This window comes from Antechinus flavipes, chromosome 3 (assembly GCF_016432865.1).
Source record: "Antechinus flavipes isolate AdamAnt ecotype Samford, QLD, Australia chromosome 3, AdamAnt_v2, whole genome shotgun sequence".
Taxonomy (NCBI): domain Eukaryota; kingdom Metazoa; phylum Chordata; class Mammalia; order Dasyuromorphia; family Dasyuridae; genus Antechinus; species Antechinus flavipes.
Window position 1 is genome coordinate 412,064,285 of NC_067400.1, and position 24,350 is coordinate 412,088,634.

The window sequence follows — 24,350 nt, forward strand, 5'->3', positions numbered from 1 at the left end:
TTTAGTGAAACAAAGAAAACTTTATTTCTTCTAAACATAACAAAACACATTTCTCTCCAAACAACTACTGTATTACTTTTAGCATTAATGGGTGGATTTAAAATACATGTCTGCAAATTCTGCTCCCCCCAACAAGACAATGTTGTGCACAAACTAGCAAATTATACAAAAAAAAGCTGTCAACTGTCCACAGGGAGTGCGTCCAGTCACATTTTTCAGTCAGTCAGCTGAGGGTTATGTCATTATTTAGTATCTGTTCTGTAGAAAGAACACAACACAAGTATGAAAATCATCACATGAAAGGCAAACAGCTCATTTATTTAGTATTCCTATCATTACCTAAATGTAACTGTATTTTAATGGATCTGTTTATCCGCTTACCTGAAAACTAGATGGAACCCAAACAAATGAAGCCAAAGTGAGAGGTGAGAAAGGTAATAAACAAGAGCAGGGTACTGAATTTCTGAAGGGAAAAGGCTGTGGATTACTACAGAATCAAGGTTCAGTAATATTTTAGATGGCCATGTTCAAAAAGAAAAATGATTCTTTTATTACATTTCAAAGTAGAAAGAAGTTCTGAATCCCCAACAAAACAGTTTTACCAACCTTTCATTCAAAATTTCCAAAGGAAAAATTAAAAAGCTCTTTCACATTTCTAAGTGAAAAATATTCTAAGAAAACTTTAATTCTTATCTTTTAAGTGAGTAGTCTTAAAAACTGACAAGACTTTCATTTTCCTGTAGCAGAGAGAAGGTGGCTTTTGTGTTGGGGATTCTCTTCCCCTTAAAATGGATTTAACTGCTTTTAATATTTTCTTAAATTAACAAACTAGATGCTGAATTAACATAGGATAATCTTTGGTCCTATACTTCCTCATAGTAGCTTTACTTAATGCTAAAGAAGTCCCATAAAGATGGACCAATCTTTATTGATTTATTTATATCTATCTGCTTGTCCCTTTTACATTAAGAAAGGAAACAAAAACACTTTAGGAGAACTGAGGCATGCTTTCACACAATTTTATTATGCTTCTAATTAGGGCAAAATTTTTCATGTGCCCACAAAGAGTAAGATTTCCTTTGAGATGTCCATAGTGAAGGGCCCAACAGTTAAAAGGTTATAAAAATCATCTTTTAGCTGATGAAGCTAGGGTACATGCTGGAACTAGAAGATCTTAAAAATAAGAATAAATCATAGCCAAAATTTCCCCATCCATATCACCACAATTTCAATCAATCCCTACACCCATTTTGTCCTTGCCTTGGATACATGCGATGCTTCAATAATGGGCAAAGTAAAAAGCTAATGCTTTATGGCCATCATCATGCAGGAAAAAAGAATGTAACTTATTCTTAAGAGTACAAAATGGCAAAAAAAGCTTATAAATCTAGGCAGAGCTTGGCCACCAAGCAAAATGTGTATTATTACATCTTTAGCAACTGTACACCTCAGTAATTGACTCTTTTGATTACTTGTACCTCCTAGCTTTTTTTTTTTTTTTTTTTAATAAAACTAATTTTTCCTGGATGGAAAAACAACAAGGGAAAAACTGAGCCATAAGCATGATTTTTAAAAGATTAATTCAGAGTTAATAAAAAAGTTCTCTTTTTATACAGAGAATTTAAAAATATCTGCCTTTTTAAATGTGAAATCAGGATTTTTACATTCTTACTTTAAAAAAAAAGTCAAATTTAGACAAAAGCAGAAACCAACTATTTTAAGCATATTAAAATATTTACAACTAGAGGCAACACATTTTACATACCATCACAAAAATAAGCTATTATAAGTTATAACAATTAAAAATAACTATTCTTGATATTTTGTTAAAAATAATAGTGTTAGGGTATTTTGAGAATATTTTCACTGCAGAAATAAAGGATTCATATTATTTAAACAATTCGTTTTCACCTAACATTTAAGGTCTCAAAAGACAAGATAGTTAAACATTGTTATAACATATTGTCTCTAATCTCTGTTATTGAGTAAAATGTAAAACAGCCCTCAAATTAACTTGGCTTGGTCATAATGGGCAAAATAGATACTTCTCATTTTGCTAACTGTTCTCATTTTTAAACTTAGTTCAAAACAGAATATATTTCAAATCTAGATTTAGCTAGAAGAGTTCTTAGAATCACTTTTTTCTCCTAAATGGTTAAAAATAAAAAGGAGTGTAAAGCATCTGGTTTCAAACTGGTGACTTCAAATTGGATACAAAGTACTTTTTATAAAGCTGCTATTGTACCTGTGGCCACAAAACCTGGTAGGGGATGGGGGGGTAATAAAGAGTGTCTGTGTGGTTTTAAGGACGTGAGTTCTCAGACTACTTTAGATCTAAAACTTGTAAAGTCCATTGTTTGGGTAACAAAAAAAAAAATTAAAAGCTGTCAAAGATCTGTCTTAAAACCCAAATTTTTCCATATATTCAGGAATATTAGAGATACAACCATTCACACACAAAGAAATTAAAAATTAATCTCCTACTATTAATGGACAAAAATAATAACATATGATGAATAAAACTCAAATTTCCTTTTCTGATATATACAATATTATCTAAAGAAAAATAACTTTTGGTAAGTTGTCAGGGCAACTTTTGTCTTAAATATTTATTTAAGAACCTTTTTAAACCTACTGGAGTCAGTCAATTGTATTGCAGTTTTCTTAATGTACACTGGTTGCCCTTCAGAAGAGCGGGCACATAGATAGTTCTAAAAGGTGAAGGTCATAAATCTATGACTACATATATATTCACACTCGTCTTAGTACAAGTGTTAAAAAAAATTGTTTGAAAATATTCTTATCCAGTCTTATTTTTAGGGACTTTATTAATAAGAAACAAATTGTTTCAACAGGACTATTATAATGTCTCATTTAATAAGGAAACATATTCTGTGTGCTAAAATTTTTTAGAAACTTAAAAATTTATGTAAGCACAAAAGAAAAAGGTCAAGTTTTAATAGTAAGAGTTTTTTTTTTATTAAAAAATATACAAATAGAACAATATGCTTAGTTGTAATTTTCTAAATTGAATTTGTTTTTGAGTTACAGAAGGGCAAAAGGTATCAAGCTGCTATGCTTTTAAAAAGATTTTAAAGTTTTATTTTTAAAAAATGTACTGTCAAGATTATCCACCTGGGCTGTGCTATGATCAGGTTAGCCAAATTTTAGCTTGAAATGTTTTTTTTTTTTTTTAAATGCCAACTTCTAAATCCCTAAAAACAAAGTTTGTAATTAAAGTGCTAGCACATATTGCTTTCATTATGCTATTTAGTCACAAAATACAAAGTACTTACCTGTATGATCAATATGTTCTTTGCCTTTTGTTAGATTCTTCTCTGGGTGAATCTGCCAACATAACTTTAAGTCTGACGCCATTCAAAATTTTTCCATGTAAAGTAGCTATGGCATCATTAGCACTTGTTCTATCTGCATACTTGGCATACCCCACATTTTTTCCTGATACAAGGTAGACTTCAATCAGATTCCCAAAACGACTGAAACAAAATAAGAATTTTAAGTGAAACATGTAAATAAAACTATTGCAAAAGGAGTCTACAATTTAATTAGTTTAAATCAGGGGTCCTCAAACTTTTTAAATAGGGCTCCAGTTCACTGTCCCTCAGACTGTTGGAGGGCCAGACTATAGTAAAAACAAAAACTTTGTTTTGTGGGCCTTTAAATAAAGAAACTTCATAGCCCTGGGTGAGGGAGATAAACGTCCTTAGCTGCTGCATCTGGCCCGCGGGCTGTAGTTTGAAGACCCCTGGTTTAAATGAAAGTTAAAATATTTTTGTTACATTCCAGCAACCTGATCTTTTGTATGGCTGCTTACCAAATCTTTTATATAACATAATTCATTATTAATGGAAACTGGAAAGAAAAGAAAGATTAAATACCAAAAGTCCACACAAATTACTAAGGGGATCTCAAAAGTGTCCCTTGAAAATTTCTCTATGTATCAAAGATTCTGCATCATTAAAATGTCTTCTCTCAGCACCTAATTTAGCGTATCTCAGAGTTAAGCATGATTTTGTTGATTTTCCAATGAGACTGAAAGCTCCTTAAAGGGCAGGGGTGGCTTTACAAGCTTCTTTTGTATCCTCCAAGTGCATAGGAAGTGCTCAATAATCACCTGTTAAATTAATTATACATTATAATTATACAATTAATTAGACACATACAATTAAACAAGTTAAAACATGGAAAAACAGTATAGGTTCATCCAACACCAAAGTACTGGCAAATTTGTTTCTAGCTTCTAGTTTTTTTTAAACCATCCTATATATAAATCAGAAACAAAAGAAAACTTAATTCTATGGTGATACATGAGAAAAGAAAATGATCAAAATACAGAAAGAAAATAGAAAAAAGGCAGAGATCTCTTAGAGAAGTAATACAATGAAAAGTGCTCAAAAAAACCCCCAAAAAACAACAAAACTATTTGATACATGATATAACAATAGGGAATTTTCAAGACCATAACCTTACTCAAATCTTCCTGTTCAATCTGAATTCATTATAGATTATGAACCCATGAAAGTGAAGTCTTACCAGAATATATCCTCCAATACGTCCAAAGGTAAGGGATGAGGATTAAACACAATAAAAAGTCTTTCCTTCACAGCGGTTTCAGGTGGGGCATTCTTTTTACATGATGGAAGCACAATATCTGTTTGAATTTGAGGCAACTGAGACCCAGAATTTCCTCCAAATTGCTGTTGAGAAGCACATAATCAGAAAATGACAGTAAACTGAAAGGCTGTGATTTCAGTCAGAAAGGATTTTTTAGTAAAATAAGATTTAGCCATTTTCTAATAGTACCTTATTACCTTAAAGTCTTTCTGGGTTACAACTCTGCTAAATCTCTTAAAAATGTAAAACAAATGTAATTTAAGTTATTTTCTTAAAATAACTTTTGTTATTTTAAATTTAATTTTCTTAAAATTAATTTTCTTCTAGTTTCTTGATGTGTGAAGAAAGAAGATTCTCATAGCTACTTACCAAAGATGCTAGAAATTGTTGCTGACCAGGATTATTCCACACCATTGATGCAAGCTGTGCAGCGACCATCTGGGTTGCCATTTTCCTAAGGAGGCTGAAGATGTAACGATTGATGTTTGTAAACTACTTAAAAATATTTAGTTACACAATGTTATTAGAGAAATTGTAGCAATACAATTAGTAAGCAACACTATTATTTTTCTATGAAACAGTCACACTTGAGATGTTCAGGTAGAAGTTTAAAAATTTTCCTATTTTCCTCAAGTAAGTGTTATACTTTCACTCTGTTTTAGACATATATTGAATACTACTTACTCTGTTCCATTGCTTCCATCTTCAAGGAATGAGACACCTATCCGATTTCCAGGAGGATACTGAAATCCATGCAGCTTATACTTTGCATATATAGCTGAAGCTACATTAAAATACCGAACCACTCCATGACCTTTAATAAAGTAGAAAATATATAAAAAACATAAATGAAAAATTTATTGGAAAATATATTTCTTAAAATATGCTGTCCTTCAACTTTGAGGTACCATTTCACACCTATCAGATTGGCTAAGATGATAGGAAAAGATAATGATAAATGTTGGAGAGGATGTGGGAAAACTGGGACACTAATGCATTGTTGGTATAATTGTGAAACATTCCAATCATTCTGGAAAGCAATTTGGAACTATGCCCAAACGGCTGTAAATTGGGTGTATTCTTTGATGTAGCAGTCTCATTATTGCATAATCCAAAGAGATAATAAAAAAAAGAAAAGGACTCCTATATGCAAAAATATCTGTAGCAGTCTTTTTTGTGGTAGCAAAAAAAAAAAAAAAAATGGAAATTGAGTGGATGTCCATCAGTTGAGGAATGGCTAAATAAATTATGTTATATGAATGTAATGGAATATTATTGTTCTAAAAGAAACAACCAGCAGGATGATTTCAGAAGAACTTGGTAAGACTTACATGAACTGATGCTGAGGGAAGTGAGCAGAACCAAGAGAACATGGTATACAGTAACAAAATTATGTGATGATCAACTATAATGGACTTGGCTCTTCTTACTAATGCAATGATTCAAGACAATTCCAACAGATTTGAGATGGAAAATGCCATTTGCATCCAGAAAGAAAATTATAAAGACTGAATATGGAGCAAAGCAGAGTATTTTCACCTTTTTTTTTTTTTTTGTTCTTTTTCTTTCTCATGTTTTCCTCCCTTTTGGACTGACTTTTTTTTGCACAATATGACAAATATGGAAATGTTTTTTAAAAATTACACATATTTAACCTATATCAAATTGCTTGCTGTCTTGAGGAAGAAAGGAGAAAAATCTGAAACATGAAGTCTTACAAAAATGAATACTGAAAACCATCTTTACATGGTATTTGGAAAAATACTATTGAAAATTAAAAAAAAATGTTCCAGCTGAACAGAACCATCATGACACAAAGGGGAAGAAAAATCTGTGGGGGGAGAGGGTAACTAGTGATTTTTATGTTTAAAAAAGAAAAAAATCAATGCAAATACAAAGAAGAGACCAGAAAAAAGTGCAGAAGGGGAACTAGAAAAGCAGGGTGATTGTTCTTCTTTTGTTAAATGTAACATACATTTAAAATTTTATGGAAGAGAAGTTCAGTTTTTAAAATTTTTTTTTGTTCTTTTGTATACTGAAACTTCACAATTGTTGATTTATGTTAAGTTCATAATAATAAAAAAAAAAAGAAGTTAAAAAGAAAAAGGAGAAAAAAGTAGTCACCTTGAAAGCTAATGGTTAAATGAGTCAGTTTAAGCAATTTGTAGATCTGGGTAATATGACCAAGTTAGATTGAAACATATTTGTTCTGTAAAAAGATTATTTAGATTAATAGATACTACTTACTATATCTGAAACTGAAGAGTATTTACTTTCTTACTAAATCTTTTTAGAGAAGGGTATTTTTCAACTTCGTTTCCTGTGGTCTTGTTACTCTATTTTAAAAAATTTCCCCAACAAATATTTATACCTGTTGTTATATCCTAATCTATTTCTATTTCCTATATCTATTTTCTCTCATTCTATCCTCAGTGGTAAAGAAAAACAATAGCTGATTATAAAGGCTTCCTGGAAACCATCTTTATTGACTGAATAGTCTATCATTTAAAACTGTATTTATAATCCAAATCTAATCCAAACTAAGGAAACTCCAAACATAAATAAAAACCCAAACTAATCATCTGACTCCCCAAACCTCTAAAACATATATTTTCTAGTTTCTGCCCATCAATGAGCCAATCTTTGCAATGAAAATGGATTTGTGCTATGACTATATGTGAATGGTATCTAAAATTTTAGGGGCAGATAGATGACACAATAGACAGAGCACTAAGGGGAGATTTAAGTTCAAATTTGGCCTCAGACACTTAACTAGCTGGAGTTAATTCAGACACTACCTGTGTGTCCCTGGGCAAGTTACTAAACCCCAACTGCTTCTCAAAAGAAAAAAAAGATAAAAAATTTTAAAAATATTTGGCAAGGTTTGCAAAAGGTACAATGGATTCTTTTGCAAAACTTTTTTTTGGAGGGAGGGGATAGAGAGAAGAAGAAATAGCAAATTGTGCTTTCTAAGGATCTGGAAGGATAAAAGGAGGAAGAGAGAGAAAGAGAGAGAGAGAAAAAAGAGAGAGAGGAGGAGAGGGAGACACACAGACACACAGACACACAGACACACACACACACACGGCTCTCATCAACTTTGGAGAAAGAAAAAAAACATCTGATATAGGGTCAAACAGCAGTCTGGGGGCAAAGGCAACTTTGTATTTCATGATGCTGGATCCTAGATGGACTAGAAAAACTCAACTCTTAAGTTTTCAAAAGTTTGACATGGTATATATGGTTGTGGGAACCTCTTCTTTTGAGTCCTGCTTTCAAAATGAAGAGCTATTTCATTTTGGTATCTGAAAAGATGGAAGAGTATACTGCTAATTCTCCACAAACATTTTAGACAGTCTTTGGCACTCCTTGAGCCTCCTCTCCCAGAACTACCTTTTCCCTTGTCTTCATAATTTTATGTACATTCCACATGCTTTAAAATGATCACTAAATACACTAGTAACAGCAATCAAAACAGCTTTGAAAGATAAGGTTGTAGAGATTTGGTGTCAGGAAAACTTGAGTTTAAATTCTGCCTCATACATATTGTGTTTCTCTTGACAAGTCATTTGAACTTCGTTTAGTTTTCTCATCCAGAAACTGAGGTGACTTCTCAATTCCCTTCTAGTTCTAAATCTATAATCTCATGATTCTAAGGGCATTTTATAAGTTTCTCATTTTATCCTTACAATAAACCTTTGAGGTAGGTGCTATTATTATCTCTATTTTAAAGATGAGGAAACAGTCTTAGGAGTAAAAAAGCAAGGCACCCCGTATCACAAAGCATATATAGAGCAACTGAAACAGGATATGAATTCTGTTTTTCCTGACAAAGTCCAGCACCCTACCCACTAAGTCACCAAACTTCCACACCTTCAATCAGTCTACAGAACTGACCTAGGCTAGCTATTAGGAGTAAAATACTAAGTATAATGAATAGAGTTTCAAGGTTCCCAGAGATATTTGCATTTCATAAGATTTTACTAGCCCAAATGAAGTTCTAAGTAGAATTCCAGGGGGGATGGATACTTGACAACTTGGAGGGTAAGGATAACAATCTGGATCCCATTTAGTTATGGACATCTTTGCACCTTAGACCATAAAACAGTTTTCTGTTTTGATAAGCTCCATTCTACCCCCCTACCCCTTTCTCTAGCATACTTCAGAAATCACTGTCACATCCCAGAGATGTTAAGTAATTTGCTCATACTAATAGGTATCAATTAGAGGCCTAGCTTTGTTTCCTCCAAAGTGGAATGTGGCCTTTTAATTCCTGTCCCAAAACGCACTTTTCATCAGTCTAATTTTTAGCTTCCATCGTACCTAAGACATCTTTAGAACTGGAATGTAAATGGTAGCAGTAAGGATAAAATATCTATTTGAACCTCCTGCTGATTCCACTGAGATGCTAATCTTTCTACCATTCTTAAGACACCATTACTTTCTTTTGGTTTAACTACAGACTTTATGGTTTCTATAATTCATGCTTGATTGGTTAGGCCAATATGATAAAAAGAATAATGAACTGAAAATGAGGAGAATTGGAGAAAATCAACTCCTGATTCTGCTATTCTGCTACTAACTAGTTTATATAACCCCAACAAGTCACAAATCTCTGTTCTTCAATTTCTTCATCCATTAAAGAAAAAAAAGAGTAAGTAATAGCTCATGTCTTTTTTAGGCCTAACATCAAGGAGGTTGGGCTATGACTTCTTCATGCCATCAGTTCCAGGTCTCTGCTTGTCCTGGGAAATGTATAGCTCCTCCTTTGGAATCCAACCTCAGAAAAGCCATCTCTGGCCGATTGGTATCCTGACTGTGTCCTATCTAGTCTGAAGCTTCTGCTTCTGGAAAGTTAGGTAGAAAGCAGAGAAATCCTTCCATGAGCTATGAAACTGATCTATTTTTGCTCACTTATCCTAATTTGTTGCAGATTTAGCAAGGCTTTCTGCTTATAACTTAAGAAAAAAAACTAGAGGAAATATTAGTCTTGTTATGAGGCAAGTTTACATACAGCAACAAATGGGAAACTAAGGTAGATAGTCACTTTGCATAATATTAGTAATTTACATTCCCAAAAAATTAATTTTAAAATCAGGTTAAAAGAGGGAGAACAATGGCATTTATTTTAAATATACTTGGAATTAGGTATTTTAAGGAAATTTGTTAAATTCTTTTGGCAGAGTAAAAATTTTAAATTATTCACATTTTTTCCTTGCAGAAGATTAGGTTTCTGCATAATCATTTTTTTTAAAGGACACTCAATAGTTCACATTTTGTAGTATTTTGTTTTACAAAGCATTTTCCTTTCAGTAACCATTTGAGGTTGGTAAAGGAAATATTTTTATTTTGCAGAAGAAGAAACTGAAGCTCAGCAGGAAAGACCTTCCTCCTGTTCAGCTAAGTGACAGTGCTAGAATTTAAATCTAGGCTGCTTTCAAGGCCAGTGCTTTTTTCTACTACATAATATTTGCTCATCTGTTTTTCAACTGAATTCATCAAAGATTCATTAGGCACTTAGTATGTACACAGCATTGTGCTGTGGATACAAAGACAAGAAGATGATAATCCCCAATTTTAAAGCACACACATTAATAAGTAAATACAAGATGATTTGGAGCAGGAGAAAATACTGACAATGAGGAAAGAGATGGAGAGGGAATCAGGGAAGGCTTCTCAAAGGAGGTAGTACCAGAATTGAGCCCTAAAAAAAAGTAAGATTTGGAGATAAACACCATTACAAATTGATATTTATTCTATAAAACACCACTTTGGGCAGTCATATTGAGTCAGTTACAAATTCATCTAAGCTGTATTTTCCCATCTTGTCTACAAAATTATCATAAGGCTTTGTCAAATATCTTGCTTGCATTCAGATTAAAATGTCTACACTATTTTCTTGATCTGCCAATCTAGTATCCCTGTAAAAAAATGATACTGCTTAGTAAAAACATAAAAGAAGTTACTGCTTCCATAAGCTGCACACAAATTATTTCTTCTTAACATTAGCAATATTGGCCTGTGAATTACAAAATTCATTTTCTTCTAATTTTTGAAAATCAAGGCAAATGTTTTCTAGAAAGCTTCCTTCTCTACATAGTTTCACAGAGGTTACATAGTCAGCAGTGTATGCTTATTTCTATAAGTTGTTCCAGGAAGAGGCAGCACAATGAAGTATTGTATTTGGCTTGGGTTAAAGGCTTGCTATTTACTCGCTGTGCTTTTTCAGCAACCCAAACTCAAATTCCATTTTTTGAAAAGTAATATTTCTGGTGAGAATCCCATAAAATGTCTTTAGAAAATGACAATGAAAGAGTACATTAATGTTAATCATTACTACTATTTTATAGTACAATTTGTCCAGGTAGGAAGATTTGAATTCAAAGCTGTTGGATGCTCTCGTCTCTATATAGCTTTGATTTCCTCTTAATCATATTTGTCCTACTCTTTCCTGTCTGAGGATCATTTTTTCAAATGGCAAAACGTTAATGAAATTTATTGAGTTTACTTTTTAATCTAATGATTGTTTATATCATATTACCTGTATGATATATCCCTAGCTTTTCTTTGTCCTGAATATATCTTTAAAAAAAAATTACTTTTTATTCTTAGCATTTTTTTCATTCTCAATTGGTTAGCTTTAACCTTACTTAACACTTACTGTCAGATTTATGTGACATTCTTTTTTATTTTTTTCTTGGTTATATATCTCTTTCCAACTGCAATATGTGTTGTTTTTGAAAATGAGTTCAATGGAGAGTTCCTTCTAAAACTAAAGATACTTTAAAGACTTCTTCTTTTCTTTACCTAAGTTAGTCAAAATTATATGACCAGTTTTTTTTTGTCTTTATAAGCTTTCTATCTCTGTTGAATAACTTTCCCTTTCAGAATCTATCTTTACTCTTCTATCTCTGTTGAATAATTTTCCCTTTCAGAATCTCTTTACTCTCTTTCTGTGAAATCTAGAATTCATGACTGAATGTGCCTAGCATTGATTTGTCTCCGTGGCTACAACAAATCTAGCATGACACTATCATTTCCCCCTAAGTCATCCCCATTTTCATTTCAACAACCAGTTGTTAACATTTTGGTCAGTGTTCAATTAGCAGTTACCTTTCTCGTTTTCCTTTTTTTGAGATGACGATGGTCATATATTAGGAGAAGCTATTCCAGTGTAATATTTCCTTTTTTTATCATCTAAGAACAAGTTACCATTCCAATGAAATCAAAATTGGAAAGAATGCCAATGGCCATCTAGTTAAATCATAGCTGAAAAAGAATCCTGTCTGCAACATACTTAACAAATGATCATTCAATTTTTACTTGAAAACCTCCAATGAGGAAACCCACTACCTCCTGAAACAGCCCATTCCAGTTTTGGATAGTTCTAATTGTTAGGAAGTTTTTCTTTATATTAAGCCTCAAACAGAAATTTTAATGTCCTGTTAAATTGGTTAAAATAGAATACTAAATATACAGCAATAACTCTGCTAATGAAGAGATTATACTTCAATGATAAACTGTCAGAAACTTCCTAACAAGAGATATGAACAACACAGAAGGGAAAAGGATCCATATGGGATATAGAAGCAATGTAGTATAGTGGAAAAGAGCTGGACTTGACATGGGCTCAAAAACAACCTCTGATATTTAGTAAGGGCAAATCACAACAGCTCTGAGTGTCAGTTTCCTCATCTGTAAAATAGGAACAGTACCATTTAGAGTACTTACCTCCCAGGACTATTAAGTAATTCATGTGAGATAGTGTATGCAAAGTACTATGCACACTAAATATATATTTTTTGTTATTGTAGTTATTATTGCTATTGTTCTACAGTGAAAAGGGGGAAAACAATGATTTCCTTATTAAAAATATCAAATGTCAGAAAACAAAATATATATTAAGAAATCTTGGAGGAAAAGGAAAAAAAAGAACTGAAATTGAATTAAAGTTTAAATATTTAACAAAATAATGAAAATAATTTGTATTGTCAAGAGCAGAGAAGGTTGCTGTACCCACAAATCTACTTTTTTTTCTTTTATGGCAGGCAAAAATGGATTCAGGTCCTGAAAAAAAATCAACGAAGATAGGATATAGACTCAATTTCTAGCAGTTCTTAGTAGAACCATAACAGACTTGGACCAAAGGTAAAGGGGTAGTGGCAGACAAGATGGCATTGAGCCATGCTTATCTGACTTGTCACCTAAAAGGAAAAGATCCGATTGGTCTCAGGACCAAAAGAATATTGAGCATTCTTTTCCTCTTGTTAAAGAAAATCATTCCACAGTCAGATAATCAACTGTAATTATTAAAAAGACAAATGCCTGGTTAAAGTAATAATCCAGTGTGATTTAATTCCAATCAAATTAAAAACAGTCCTTCAAAATATCAAAAAAATTTATCTGATCTTTCCTTGTTTAATTCAAAAAGAGAATAAAGAGATCAGGGAATCACTAGAATCTGAAATAAGCCAAAAGAGGTAAGTTGGAAGAAATAGGAAGAAGCTGGTGAGGGTTAGAAGTTGGAACCAAACAAACTTTTCAGACAACATAATTTGGCCAGAGTTCACCTGACTATCTTCAGCTGTTGGGATTCATAGAAGTTAGGTACTGAGATTTTTTTTTGTTCTATATTTATAAATATAGTGAGCTCTGTTTCATAAGATTTATGCAATTCGTTTTACAAAATTATTATATGTAGGAAGATTTATATAATTCTTGTTTGATTATTATGGATGACAACAAAAACCCCATCTTTTATAGGGAAACAAGGTGAATATGACATTTCTAAAACTCAGAGAGGTGAACATAAGAGAAACTCTGAATCCTGTCATGTGATCATTAAAAAAATAATTGATCACAAAAGGAACAATTATAGAAAGTTATTTTTAAACAGAGTAAGAGCTTAATTTAGAAAGAAAATTAAAATTTATTTTTACCATAGTTAGAATAAGGATCTCGTTGAACTTCACAATATTCCAAGCCTGGGACTATATCAAAAATGCTGTAGAGCTGCTCTTGTGTCAAAGGAACTCGTGATACCACTGACAAGCGTTTGGAGATGGTCTCCTGGCCTCGGATATCATTCTTTTCAAAAGAGGGAAATTCTGGCTGTTCTTCTCCAACAAAATAACAAATGTAAATCATCAAATTTCTGTACACTTATTAATCTAAAACATGCTTAAAGTTTTAGGTACAAGAGCCTTAAAATAAAATGAGTCATCTAAAGAATTTCAAACATGTAAATATAAAAATAATTTCAACTGTTTGGAATGCCTCTAGGTTTGTTCTCTTGCTTTCGGTATTGAGACCAACAACAAAAGACAAAAAACTCCTCACTCCATAGAGAAACATAAGCAGAGAATAGGTTTAGTTTATTCAGTAATATACTTCATAATCTGCCATGAATTTCAGCTAGAAAAATATATTCCTCAAATTTCTGGGGATTCAGAATTCTTACTCTCACTAGTCATTGTACTTCAGTAACCTTTCTCTGATTCAAATCCAAAGACAGTAGATTCATGAGGCAGATGTTCAAGACTGCAGATCTCTTCCACTATGTTGAGTGTATCAAAGAGCAGGTGAGTGTGGGTATGATGATGTATCTGAGCCAGCAAAGCAGAAGCAGAAGTCAGTCAGCCCAGAAGCATGGTGGAAAAATGATTGTGCAGCAACTAAATAACTCATGTATGGTTAAGAGAATGACTTTACCATTGTTAGAATATAAGTTCTATAATATAAAAGTTATCCTGAGCATTTATAAATGTTGTCTCTAAAACTTTACTTTTTAATGAAAATAGTAATTACTGGAGAAACCATAGGATATTGATACACTTTTGGTAGAGATATGAACTTATCCAACTATTGTGAAACTATGTCCTAAGAAAAACTGTATAAAGGAGACTCTTTGAATCACTGTTATATATATATATATATGTCCCACCGGGGTCAAAGACAGAAGGAATGAGTGCATAAATACAATTTACAACAGTAATTTGGGGAGCTGTTATCATAGCAAAGGTTTGGAAACAAAATGAGTACTCATCAACTGAAGTATGGCCAAATAAATCATGGTATATAAATGTAATGGCATATTATTATGTTCTAAGAAAAATGAAGGAGTAAGAGAAACCTGCAAGAATCTGTATCAATTAATGAAGACTGAAATGAGCAGAAATAGAACAATTTATATGATGACCACAATAATGTAAAGAAAAAACTTTACAAATGAAGCATGTCTCTTGCTTCTTGCCAGAAAGGTGATGAACTACAGGTGCAGAATGAGACATGACCAATGCGTTGCAGATGTGTTCTAATTATACTTATTGGTTATAAGGGAAGGTTATTAAGTGGATAATGACAAATATGAAAAAAAAAAAAAGGAAATGAGAGTCCATATAATCATTTTAAAAATATGCAGAAGAAAAAAGTTTCAAAGGGGACATGAAGAAGGCAATTTATTTCCTATTATGTTAAAATTAAAACAGTTTAAAAATGATATATAATGGCATATTCAGTTTCACATACAATAATCTTTTTTTGTTTTTTGTCAATTGAAATGTCCAATGATTGTTAGATTCAAAATAATTTTTTTAAAAAAACTTGACTTTTACTTTTCATTCACTACTCATCTTTAGAGATTGTTTACACACTCAAAAACTCCAAAGTATTTGTGATCATCACAATGCGGATATTACATACAAGGATGCAGATTACAATTGCTGCCTATCCTATATAATTTTTTTCTATGGATAGACTGTCTATAAAAATATTTTTTCCCAAAGTTAAGATCACACATATTATCATAAAAAGTAATGCTACTTACCAAAAGGAAACATATTTACTCTATGTTCATGTCCCAATGCCTCTTGCCTCACACTACTATAATAATCTTGTTCAGAAGATTCAGATGCTTTATTTTTAGGTTCAGCCAAGATTGCTCTAAAACCTGAAAAAGATAGCTCATACATTTTCAGTTTCACATAAATGGCATCTATTCCACTAGTGCTTCATTTTGTGTGCGCGTCAGTGTGTTTGTGTGCATGTGTGCGTGTGTTTTTCCCTTGCTGATCTCAACTTCTGATGTTAGGGAACTCTTGACATGAAAATTCTCTTCATTTTCACAAATTAATAAATAATCTGAAATTTATTAGTATCTGAAATTACCAGGAATATTCAAAGGAAAATTGGTATACGTTAGAGCTAGGGTCTGAACCAGATTTACCTGATTATAAGGTTCTACCAATCATACCACTTTGTTTCTTAGCATATTTTATGATTATGTACCTGCTACCTCTCACCAAACCATCTAACTGTTTGACTACTAGAACTTACATTTTCACAGAACTTTACTTTTTCTCCTTCAAAACTCCAATTTGTACTTGACTATTCATACTTTATTATGCTTTTTTTGGAGGGAGGGACTATTATTTTATATAAACTCTGAGATAATTTGGACCTGGACATAATCAAATACAATTTATGATTACTGTGTCCAAAGAGATATGTCTTTAATACAAAGAAATAAAAGACTTGTTTTCTTCTCTATGTAAATACTTTTCAAAATTAATATTCTCATCTTATCTATCATGATAGTTATCCTGACATTTTTGCTATTAAGATGCTGTTGTCAGAGAAAATTGTTATCAGTTGCTTGAAAAATGACCATCTCAGGACTTTATATATTTAAAACCCAACTACTAAGGTTAAGGTCACATTAGAAGTAAAACCAGAATTGAGAGTTTTTCTTAAAGAAACAAACATGGATAGATTTTCAAAAGCATATTTTAAAAGTATTAGCCAAATACATTCTTACTTCGATCACAGTTTTCTATGGCCTGGGCCGCTTGTGATGGCTTTAAGTATCTTACATAGCCCAAACCTTTACTTTCTCCAGTGGTTTTATTCTTTATAATGCTGCAATACTCGATGTCTCCATAGACCTAAAGAATTAAAAAAACAAAAATAGTATGGACAATCAAAGTTCATTCAAAAAAATTTAACATCAACAGCTTAGGCCTTTGGTGAAAAGTAAGATGAAATATAATCATGCCAATTACTTAGACATACATGCAAATTAAGAATTTATAACTACATTATTATAGCCATGTAGTGCTAACACTATGAAATAATATATATTATATTAACTACTATTAACATATTGCTAACAATATATTACATGCCCTAGGACTATAAAAAGTTTTTAAATATTTCCTACAATATTATTAACAATATCCATCCTAAAATATCAAATAACATAATAGGCAAATTTTGGGAAATTATTTTATTAGAGATGCTATCTGACTAAAAGTATTCATACCTTAAATTTATCCCTTAGATCTTCTTCAGTGTATGATTTTGGTATCATAACAAAGATTCTTGTAAGTTCTTCATCTTCAACATCTCTGTGGCTCCCAGATGATCTTGCTTGGGCAATAAAAACCTAAGAAATACATTTAGTTAAAATAGTTAACTAATCCATAGCCTTTTCTAGATCCCCAGTACTTTTATGACTATTAAATTTTGTGTTCTATTAAAATTCTACAGTACAAAATAAATATAAAAAATAGTATATGAACTATTAACGTCCTTATCTGATACTTCCTTGTGATGGAGATGACCCTAGATCCTCAAAGATAATACTACTGAAATACAAATTCTAAAGGGCATTAAAAAGAACTGTTCCAAAAAAGTACTGCAAAGGCTTTCTCATGATTTGCATTTTTAGGATTATCCCAGTTCAATTCAGACTGATGGATAACTAGCCTGGCCATAGGGTGATAGATTTTTCAGCTACAGCAATCCTTTAAGGTATATGGTACAGTAGATCAAGAGCAGTGAACTTAAAAGTTAAGAAATCTTGGGTTCAAATTCTGCCTCAAACACATACCAGTTGTATGTCCCTATATAAGTTGGTTACCTTCTCTCAAACTGTTTCTTCATATGTAAAATGGAAATAATATTTAATATTACCTATTGCAAAGGACTGTCATGAGGAACAAATGAGATATTATATGTAAAGCATTTTGGAAAACTTAATGCACTATATAAATATAAACTATTGGTATTATCGTCTACTAAGTCAAAAAAGGGATTATGCTTTCTATTAATAAAAGGACTACACACATCAATGAAATTACAGATCTCTGAAGTATTAATATGTGTTTAATTAATGATAGGCAATTTAGTAGTTTGTCATCAATTCTACATGGAGATCTTTACAAATTAATAAAATCATCACCAGAAACAGCATTTACAAATTGCTACATTGTTAACACTTTTCTATGCATATTTTCATCAACCAAAATGATAAATGATCAGAGACTATATATATAAAGTTTTCTACAACTTAAACTGATTAGCAACAATCCTATTAAGCTCATAATTTTAATATTATAGATGTCTTTAACAACCAGAAATACCAACACATAACAAGTTTCTTAATAGATTTCAATGACTAAAAAGGCATAAGCAAGCTGCAACTCCATTATTATAAATAAGGAACTGCAAAAAAAGTATAAAGGATATCATCAAAGAAACATGTATGATCATCCTTGAAAATGCAGCTTGATGTCTCAACTTGTAGTCAGAAGATTTGGACTTGAATTTCTTACTGAGGCAAATGACTTGACCCGAGTTTTAGCTTCTGTATTTGTAAAGGAGAAATCCTAAGACACCTCTATGTGATTTAACTTGGTTGTTTGAGGGGCAAATGAAAAATATGTTTATTCACTGTAAATCACCTTATAATTTTAAGTTATTAGTATTCCTGTTAATTGTAAACTCTAAACTGGATATGGGGAAACATATCCAAACTGGATATGGGGAAGTTTTTTTTTTTTTTTTTTGTCACCTTATTCAACATCTAGTATAATACTTTGCATACTATATGCTCAATAAATATTTTACTGAGTTCTTGTTCTCCAAATATTTGTCTTAGGTTCACAACTTTTATGTGTTGACCTAATCAGATCAAAATACCAGACTTGAAGTCCAGCATCTCTGAATTTACTAGTTTCTTGCTTCTCTTTACAGCCAAAACTAGGGAGAAAGAGTGTACTAGTTTCTTTCACAAATGGCTTTTTTCTACTTTATTCACTATAGGTAAATAGCTCAATCTCTAGTATCCTCAGGTGTCATGGAAACAACTCAATCCAGAACTCTACAATCCATTGTTCAATCTTTATTACTCTCAATTTCATTTTGTTGACACTTGTCACTGAATCTCTTAACAGAATTTTCAGGACTGATGCTCAATTTTATTCTACAATACAGTTGGCCTTCCTATTTCTACTCACATCTTCCAATGGGATTTCATACTTCTGTTCTTTGGGAGAGAGAGGGGCATGTGAAGGACACCAAAGGTCAGGACCAGGGGTTTTATTTTATGCGTTTAAAAGCATTATTCTGAGGAACATATTGGTTTCACCAGACTGCTAAAAAATTGCATGACATATAAAAAAAAAGTAAAAAACACAGGCACTTGGAAAATAAGGAAAAGATGTATTTAATTTAGGAAACTTCTATTTATGCAAATAATATATTGCACATGATAATGCCTTTCCATTTTAGATTATCTTCATAAATATCTGTGTATCCCTAAATATATCACTATTTACTTGTGTCCTCTTTCATTAGAATAAAATATACTTCTGAATACAGATTGTTCCCTGTCTTTATATCTGTAGCATTTTGCACAGTTCTTTACATATAGTGGCACTTACTAAATGCTTGACTGACACTATAATAGAAATTTCTGCAAAGCTGATAAAAGGTGCATTTCAGGTTGTAATTTCTAAAACAATGAATTTATGAGAAGAGCATTGGACTGGTCAAAATTCTGGCCACCAGAAACTGATGAAACCAAAGTGTTAGTCACAGATGTGTCCTCATTAAACAATAATTATCTGATTATAATTTGGAGACTGGTCTGTCACATAATACTTGTTCTACAGCTATAACAATCAAATCTTTAAAGCTGTCATGGTTTTTCTGGACTTCCCTCTTTGTCAGAAGAATGAAGTAAAAAACGAAAGATTTCAGAACAATTGTTCTTACAATTTCCTCCCAAAAGTGAGATGGGCTAAAGGCATCAAGGAATTGCCTTAATTTGGGGCTAACCCCCCCCCCCAAACAAACAAACAAACAAACCTGGTAGTGATTTGACTGCTGTCAAATAAAAGAATACCACGTGTCAAATTTGCTACTTTTGGCCAAAGCAACAACAGAAAAGACTGGCAACAATTTCAATGCACAGAACTGTCAGGAGGCACGAGAGTACGAAAGAGACCCGTGTATGTATGTTTATATGTGTTGGGGGTGGGAATCACAACTATTTAGTTTTGCCCATAGGCAAATAGTTTCAGCAAGGAGCTGTTGGAGTCACAGAAGGTAGGAGGGGCAGGGGCGGGTGGAGGAGTGGGAGCTGGGGTGAAGCTGGGACAGGCGTAGGGGCAGAAGCCGAGCCAGAGGTAGGAGGGGCAGGCGCAGGTATAGGCACAGAAGCCGGGGTAAAAGAAGGGACAAATGTAGCGATAGGAACTGGGCAAGAGAGGCAGGGGTAAGGGGTGAAGCCGAAGCAGGAGCCGGAGCCAGAGCAGAAAAAGAGCCAGGAGGGGCAATGGGGCGGCCTTGGGCTCCCCACCACCACCACGGACTGACAGACTAGGCTCTCAGGGGGGCACAGACAGGTATGGCGATGGGCAGACTCCCTCCTTCCTCCCTCCCGCTCAGCGCGGTACCTTAATGGGCTTGGAGTCGCTGGGGCTGAGACACTGTCCGTGCATCTCCTCCATGGCTCTGCAGGCCTGCGAACTGCGGGCGAACTTGATGAAGGCGATGCCTTTGGACTCCTTGGTGTGCTTGTCCCGCACCACCCAGATGTCCTGGATCTCCCCAAAGGGCGAGAAGCGTTCCCTCAACACCGACTCCGGCGTATACTTGCTGATCACTAGGAAGATGCGGCTGTTGGGCGGCTCATCCAGGCTGTCCACCCCGGGGCGGAAGCCGCCTCCGCTGCCACAGCTGCTAGCTTCGTCCATGGCGCCCCAAACACCGCCCGAACACCACCAGTCGTCCCTTTCGATCTCCGTGGTCCCCGCCGTGGCCGTTATTCTCCCCCTACCCTGGATACCGACGGCCGTCAGCCGCCGTTGCTGGGCTCGGCCGGACACTTCCGGAAAGACAAAGCTTCTTGGCTAGGCCGTTGTTGTCACTGCCGCGGCCAGTCAGAGCGGCTTCCGGGAGCGTTGGGTGTGCAGCGCCCTCTCGAGGACGGGAGAAGGAGGTGCCTGCGCTCAGGCCGCCCGCTCCCCGCAGCGCGGCGTTAAGCCGCTAAGCAGTGCTGGGAGCTGTCCACGTGGGGCCGCCAGGCAGTATCTAGGATCTATCCAGCTCGTTGGAAACAATGCCTTGGAGTTCTTTGCAACCCCAATAGAAACTCCGATTTGTCTGACCCTAAAAAGTCTATCTCACTATTTCCACTTTGGTCAACACTATCTTTCTGCAGTCATAATAAAATCAGTGGATTGCCCCTAGGATTCAGAACTGGAAGGACCAGCAAGGACCATCTCCTCCTCTATCTTTAGGGATAAGGGTCTTTGAGCCAGAAAGTGACTTGCCTCACCACGGTCAGAGAGGAAGTGAATTTTAGCGTCCCAGACTTCATGGCCTAAAGCGGGGGTAACTGCGGTGGGGAAATAGGGTTAAATCTAATCAGCAGGGGAGTAGACTCTAAATCCCTTTCCGACATATTGCGCAGATTTTGGCCTCGATGTTACTTCTTGGCCATCTCCACACCAGGATGTTCTGTGAGTATCCCAATCCCCTCCAGTCTGCCTTTTTATGCCGTCGTCCTCCTTTAGAACATAAGCTCCTTATGGAGCAAAGACTACCAGATCTCTTTGCACCTTGTTCTGTAATTAATAAATTATCTATCGTTCATCTCCTTTCCTTCTCTCTGTCTTCCTTTCCCTTCTTCCTATCCTTTCTTTTTTTCTTTCATCCTTTCTTCTCTCTCCCTCTCTTTTCCCTTCCTTCTTTCCTTCCTTCCTTCCTTCCCTTCCTTCCTTCCTTCTTCCTTCCTTCCTTCCTTCCTTCTTCCTTCCTTCCTTCCTTCCTTCCTTCCTTCCTTCCTTCCTTCCTTCCTTCCTTCCTTCCTTCCTTCCTTCCTTCTTTCCTTCCTTCCTTCCTTCTTCCTTCCTTCCTTCCTTCCTTCCTTCCTTCCTTCCTTCCTTCCTTCTCTTCTTTCCTTCCTTCCTTCCTTCTTCCTTCCTTCCTTCCTTCCTTCCTTCCTGCCTTCCTTCCTTCCTTCCTTCCTTCTCTTCCTTCCTTCCTTCTCTTCCTTCCTTCTCTTCCTTCCTTCTTTCCTTCTCTTCCTTCCTTCCTTCCTTCCTTCCTCCTTCCTTCCTTCCTTCTTCCTTCCCTTCCTTCCTTCCCTTCCTTCCTTCCTTCCCTTCCTTCCTTCCTTCTTTCCTTCCTTCCTTCCTTCTTTCCTTCCTTCCTTCCTTCCTTGCTTCCTTCCTTCCTTCCTCCCTTTCTTCCTTCCTTCCTTCCTTCCCTTCCTTCCTTCCTTCTTCCTTCCTTCCTTCCTCCCTTCCTTCCTTCCTTCCTTTTTTTCTTCCTTCTTTCCTTCCTTCCTTCCTTCCTTCCTTCCTTCCTTCCTTCCTTCCTTCCTTCTTTCCTTCCTTCCTTCTTTCCTTCCTTCCTTCCTTCCTTCTTCTTCCTTCCTTCCTTCCTTCCTTCTTTCCTTCCTTCCCTTCCTTCCCTTCCTTCCTTCCTTCTTTCCTTCCTTCCTTCCTTCCTTCCTTCTTCCTTCCTTCCTTCCTCCCTTTCTTCCTTCCTTCCTTCCTCCCTTTTTTCCTTCCTTCCTTCCTTTTTTTCCTTCCTTCCTTCCTTCTTTCCTTGCTTCCTTCCTTCCTTCTTTCCTTCCTTCCTTCCTTCCTTCCTTCCTTCCTTCCTTCCTTCCTTCCTTCCTTCCTCCCTTCCTTCCTTCCTTTTTTTCCTTCCTCCCTTCCTTCCTTCCTTTTTTTCCTTCCTTCCTTCCTTCCTTCCTTCCTTCCTTCCTTCCTTCCTTCCTTCCTTTTTCTTTCATCTCACAGCTAGATGATTCAATAGCTAGAGTGCTGGGCCTGGAAAAAGGAACATCTGAGGTTAAATCCAGCGTCACATATTTCCTAGCTGTGCGACCCTGGGCAAATTATTAACTTATCTGCCATTTCCTTCTAAATGTGTTTAATGGGAGTTTGCTAAGGTTGTATCATCCATGTCAAAGACAAAAAACCTGCTTTGGAAGCTTGAAAGACTAGCAATTGTATGAACAATCTGTGTTGGCCCACCATGTGGTTGGAGATAGTATTTTTTTTTTCAATGATTATAACTTCTGGCATTTTTTAAATACCCTACTGCATTTGTGGTGGTATTCTTGCATTTGTGCACTTGTATCAAGGAAGTAAACCCTTCACTCCTGATTGTAGAGATCATACACTAATAGAAAAGAGTCCTTAGGCATCCTTCCTTCTTCCAGAGAAGAAAACAACATCCTCAGGCTATTTAACCAACGGGCTGGTCTTTTGACTTTTCATTTAATTTTTTTCTATTCTAAATTCAGGGAATGGAGTCTCTAATATGACTTGAGGTTTAAATCTTGTAGCTCTAGGAGTACAGGAACCCAGAGCTGGGTTTTACAACCTGCTCTGCAGTGATCCCCTGAGGAGCTTCGGTTGGGAACTCCATAGAAGGTTTTGTACTTGAGTTTGGGGATTTTAATGCTATATAGGAACTGAACTAATTTAAAAACTGTGAGACTAATTCCCCTTTCATCTTTCCCCATCTCTAATCTGAAGTAGTTTAGGAGGATTGTGCCACCAGGTGTTAGGAAGAAATGTTTGTATGCTTATTCTTACTATATTTTTGAATTAAATATTCCTTTGTAAAAGCTAATCCAATGTTGAATGATTAAATGAAATATGAGTGTTAGCCACTAGGCCCCTAAAAGTGAGAGGAACACAGCTGATGGTCAAGGAAAAACCTCAATTCCCCTAATACCTCAGAATCTTGACTTAGATAAAATGTAACACATGAGAGAGTGAAACCAGAGCAAATATACTACATATCAATAACATATCATTGTTAACCAGAGGGTAAAGATATTGTTCTACTATCCCCCAGTTCTCAAATGCATCTTTTAGAAACATAGTTCTTGGGAGCAGAAATGCCTAAGTCAATCCCTATACATTAACTTTTCACCTAACTTCCTCTTCCAGAAACATCCTAGTGTGGGTAAAAACAAATTGCTATTTAAATTAGTCAGTCAGTCAATAAACATGTCTTATATGCCTCCTATATGCTAGGAGGATATATGGAGTGTTTGATAAAGACTAGCACTTATAGTGTGCAGGCTTGCTGAGCTCTTTTCAGGGCTCCTCATTCACCTTTGATATCTCTCTTTCACTCTGGTAAAACTGGTTCAGCATATGGGCTAAACCAGATTGAGGGTTACAAATAGACCTCTAAACCCATCAGTGATTTAGGGGAATGTCTATCCCAAGCATAGACTTTTCCTGACAGAATAGGTACCGTGTTTCCCCGATAATAAGACCTATCCTCAAAATAAGCCCTCCCCTTACTGTGTAAGATTCCTCTAAAATAAGCCCTCCCCTGAAAATAAGCCCTATTGAGATTGCTACTGTAGTGAAGGTGATCCCCTGCGCTACATG

The 24,350-nt window shown here is 34.9% G+C and overlaps 2 protein-coding genes across 5 annotated transcripts in view; one reads left to right on the forward strand and one right to left on the reverse strand.

The window, feature by feature from the left end:
• Positions 1 to 20,777, reverse strand: RBM45 (RNA binding motif protein 45). 3 transcript variants are annotated; one of them, XM_051986141.1, is made up of 10 exons: positions 20,376 to 20,777; positions 16,955 to 17,077; positions 16,451 to 16,577; positions 15,461 to 15,583; positions 13,575 to 13,751; positions 5,320 to 5,449; positions 5,005 to 5,098; positions 4,555 to 4,718; positions 3,297 to 3,497; positions 1 to 258 (listed from the first exon to the last, which is right to left on the reverse strand). In XM_051986141.1, exons 1-9 carry the CDS (start codon positions 20,673 to 20,675, stop codon positions 3,305 to 3,307), a joined length of 1,431 nt encoding a protein of 476 aa, XP_051842101.1. In that variant the 5' UTR covers positions 20,676 to 20,777; the 3' UTR covers positions 1 to 258; positions 3,297 to 3,304. The 3 variants fall into 3 exon arrangements, with proteins under 3 accessions (XP_051842101.1, XP_051842100.1, XP_051842102.1); XM_051986140.1 differs by having other exon boundaries at positions 13,575 to 13,754; XM_051986142.1 differs by lacking the exon at positions 13,575 to 13,751.
• Positions 17,974 to 24,350, forward strand: part of LOC127554527 (cytochrome c 2-like) — a 23,536-nt gene continuing 17,159 nt past the window's right edge. Inside the window, exon 1 of one of the 2 annotated variants that reach the window (XM_051986145.1) lies at positions 17,974 to 18,998. The gene's annotated coding sequence lies outside the window, so the exon portion shown is untranslated. Of the gene's footprint in view, positions 18,999 to 20,930; positions 21,444 to 24,350 lie in introns of those variants that run through there. The other variant, XM_051986143.1, reaches the window with a different exon arrangement.

Excerpts from the sequence above, each read along its gene's own strand:
- RBM45 (XM_051986140.1), bottom strand. The coding sequence starts at position 20,675 with ATGGACGAAGCTAGCAGCTGTGGCAGCGGAGGCGGCTTCCGCCCCGGG. Across the intron at positions 5,450-13,574 it reads AGATCCTTATTCTAACTATG|GTCATGGAGTGGTTCGGTAT; the intron begins GTAAAAATAAAT and ends ACTTTATTAAAG. Across the intron at positions 4,719-5,004 it reads AACAATTTCTAGCATCTTTG|CAATTTGGAGGAAATTCTGG; the intron begins GTAAGTAGCTAT and ends GCTTCTCAACAG.